General features: G+C 39.9%; 1 protein-coding gene across 1 annotated transcript; it reads right to left on the bottom strand.

Annotated features, from left to right (window-relative positions):
* Positions 1-817: 817 nt before the first annotated feature.
* On the bottom strand, positions 818-1,321 carry LOC140810227 (uncharacterized). The gene has a single exon (XM_073168100.1). It carries the CDS (start codon positions 1,319-1,321, stop codon positions 818-820), a length of 504 nt encoding a protein of 167 aa, XP_073024201.1.
* Between the last annotated feature and the right edge of the window lie 1,345 nt (positions 1,322-2,666).

Consider the following 2,666-nt stretch of genomic DNA (forward strand, 5'->3'; position numbering starts at 1 on the left):
GTCTTCATACAAGAGATTATCCAAAGAGGTAAGGATATACCAGCACTTGCTAATGTGAATGGTTCAGCTCCTATTGGTGCAAACTTGATCATCTTTAGGCCACAATCAATAGTAACTCTATACTTTGAGAGCCAATCCATTCCCAATATCACATCAAAATCCTTCATCCTCAGAACTATCAAGTCAGCATACATCTGATGGCCTTGGACGTATATTGGACACCCTCGCACAATCTGGTCTGTTTGTAATTCTTGTCCTGAAGGTAAGGCTATGGCGAGTTGTGTCTCTGTTGTACTTGCTGTAATGACCAGTCTCCTTAAAAATGATTCCGAAATAAAGGAATGTGTGGCTCCTGAATCTAGTAAAACAATAGCAGTGATACCAGAAATCAAGAACATATCGGTAATCATCGATGTATCTGCATCCACTTCCTCTTTGGTCATTGAGAAAAGGCGTCCTTGTACTTTCTCAGAACTCCCTGGACAATTTTTGGCGAGATGCCCTGGCTTTTTGCAATGATAACAAACATTGGAACCTTGCATACATTCACCGCCGTGAGGTTTGCCACATTTAGGACAAGGTGGTATGTCCTGTTCTTTACATGGGGGGGGGGGGGGGGACCCTTGCCACGGGGTTCCTCTGTTCGAGTACCTCTACTATCGGTCTTCTTGCCTTGTCCTGTTCCTTGGCTCTTTTGAAAGTACTGCTGCCTTCTCTGTTGTCTGTCTCGTTCAATGTCTTGTTCATCCTGTTCAGCCATAAGTGCTCTTTCGACTATCTCCTTATAGGTAGCAACTTTCGACATCTGTACATCTCTTTAAATTTCAGAGCGAAATCCCCGCATGAATTGTTCTCCCTTACTGATGTCATCTTGAGCAATATATGGTACATATTGGACTCCAGCCCCGAATTTTTGTATGTATTGTGCCATTGACATGGTTCCTTGCTTCAGATTCAGGAAATCATTGGCTTTCTTGGCTCGTATGTCTTTACTGAAATATTTGTTGTAAAACACAGTTTTGAAAGTTTCCCATGTCAATGGTATCGCAGGTAATGCCACCCTTGACCTTTCCCACCATATTCTTGCATGCTTTGTTAATAAAAAGATGGCACAAGTTACTTTGTCTGCATCTTCCATATGGAGGTAGGAGAAGATGGACTCCAATGATTTAATCCATTCTTCTGCTACTGTCGGATCGGTACTTCCCATGAATTCAGGGGGATTCAAACGTCGAAAACGATCATATACCTCTGTTTGAACAGGCACATGTCTATGTACTATGGCTTGTGCTTGTGCTTGTTCATGAGTAGTCTGTTTCATCTCTAGTAGCTGCTGTATTTGTTCACCATGGACTTTTGCTTGTTGTTGGAGTAATTGAGCGAAGTCATCTATAGGTCGTGGCACACTACCTTCACCTTCGACTGCTGGGGCCTTGCCCTTAGATGACTCTCCTTCATGTACTTTACGTTTCGGTGGCATCGTCGCTTATCTTAACCTACATGTAGGATACATAAACACATAACTTAGCACAAACTATGGGATACAAAGATACTTACTTGCCGAGTTCCCCATGCATGAATGAAGTGCAGTGTCTTCCCTGTCGAAGAACCGTGGGCTCTGATACCAACTAAAATGTCACACCCTTACTCTATACTTGACATGATTATCATAATCAAAATAGGGTTTGTATGATATACCTATAGTATGAAGCAAATCAAACAAGGGGCATCACTTTGACAATTTATAAAATTTTTGACATGATGTCCCTATATTTTGTAAAAGCCAAAAACTCAACTCAAGCAACAACCTCAAGTATATTTTGTATCATCATAAACATCGTAAAACATGTTCAAACCCGGACATATTTTAGTACAATACATATGCGGAAGCTATACAATAAGAAGTCCCGATTCTTGTCGAGGTGAGGCACGTCACAAGCATCCATTGGCGAACCGGCATCCTACGTCTCTTCAATACCTGATCCTGTAATACATGAGCTATGTGAATTTATAAAACTCAATAAGTTGGCACTTGTACGTATCAATATGAGTTGAAGGAACATACATATCAAGTCGTGACAACAATGAAACTTTAAACAATGTCGTATCATAGCGTATATTTATGTTCATTTTTATACTTGAGCCTCATTAGTTGACCTTTACTACCGTGCCTGCTTTATTATATAGCTACTACTGTGTTGGACGTCAGGGAGCAACGTTTGGCAATCCCACGCCCCATGAACATATATTGGCCAATAGCTTTGGTGGACTTAAAACCACCCATGATGTCAACAAGCTCTATATCATGTAAAATCAGTCTTTTTCTTTTCATGTTCATGTTCATGTTCATAACATAGCACCCATCATCAATATTCATGAGTTTCTTACATATTTAATACATAACAATGGAATATGGTGCTATGTTTTCGTCAATAAGATACTAACAATGTACATATAGCAATAATCAATGGGAAGTATTTGAAATCATAATATCACTCATGTATTACTTCAAGAACATGCCAACTTACTCTTTCCTAGCCAAAACACGGTGTGAGATGTTGTTTTTGTGCTCCTAAACTGTCAAAACATGTACATATTCATCAATTCCGTTGCTCAACTCCATTCTTATGGTATACATAGCATAAACCTATGAAACAAGGGAGAAC

This window comes from Primulina eburnea, chromosome 13, assembly GCF_022965805.1.
Source record: "Primulina eburnea isolate SZY01 chromosome 13, ASM2296580v1, whole genome shotgun sequence".
Lineage (NCBI taxonomy): Eukaryota > Viridiplantae > Streptophyta > Magnoliopsida > Lamiales > Gesneriaceae > Primulina > Primulina eburnea.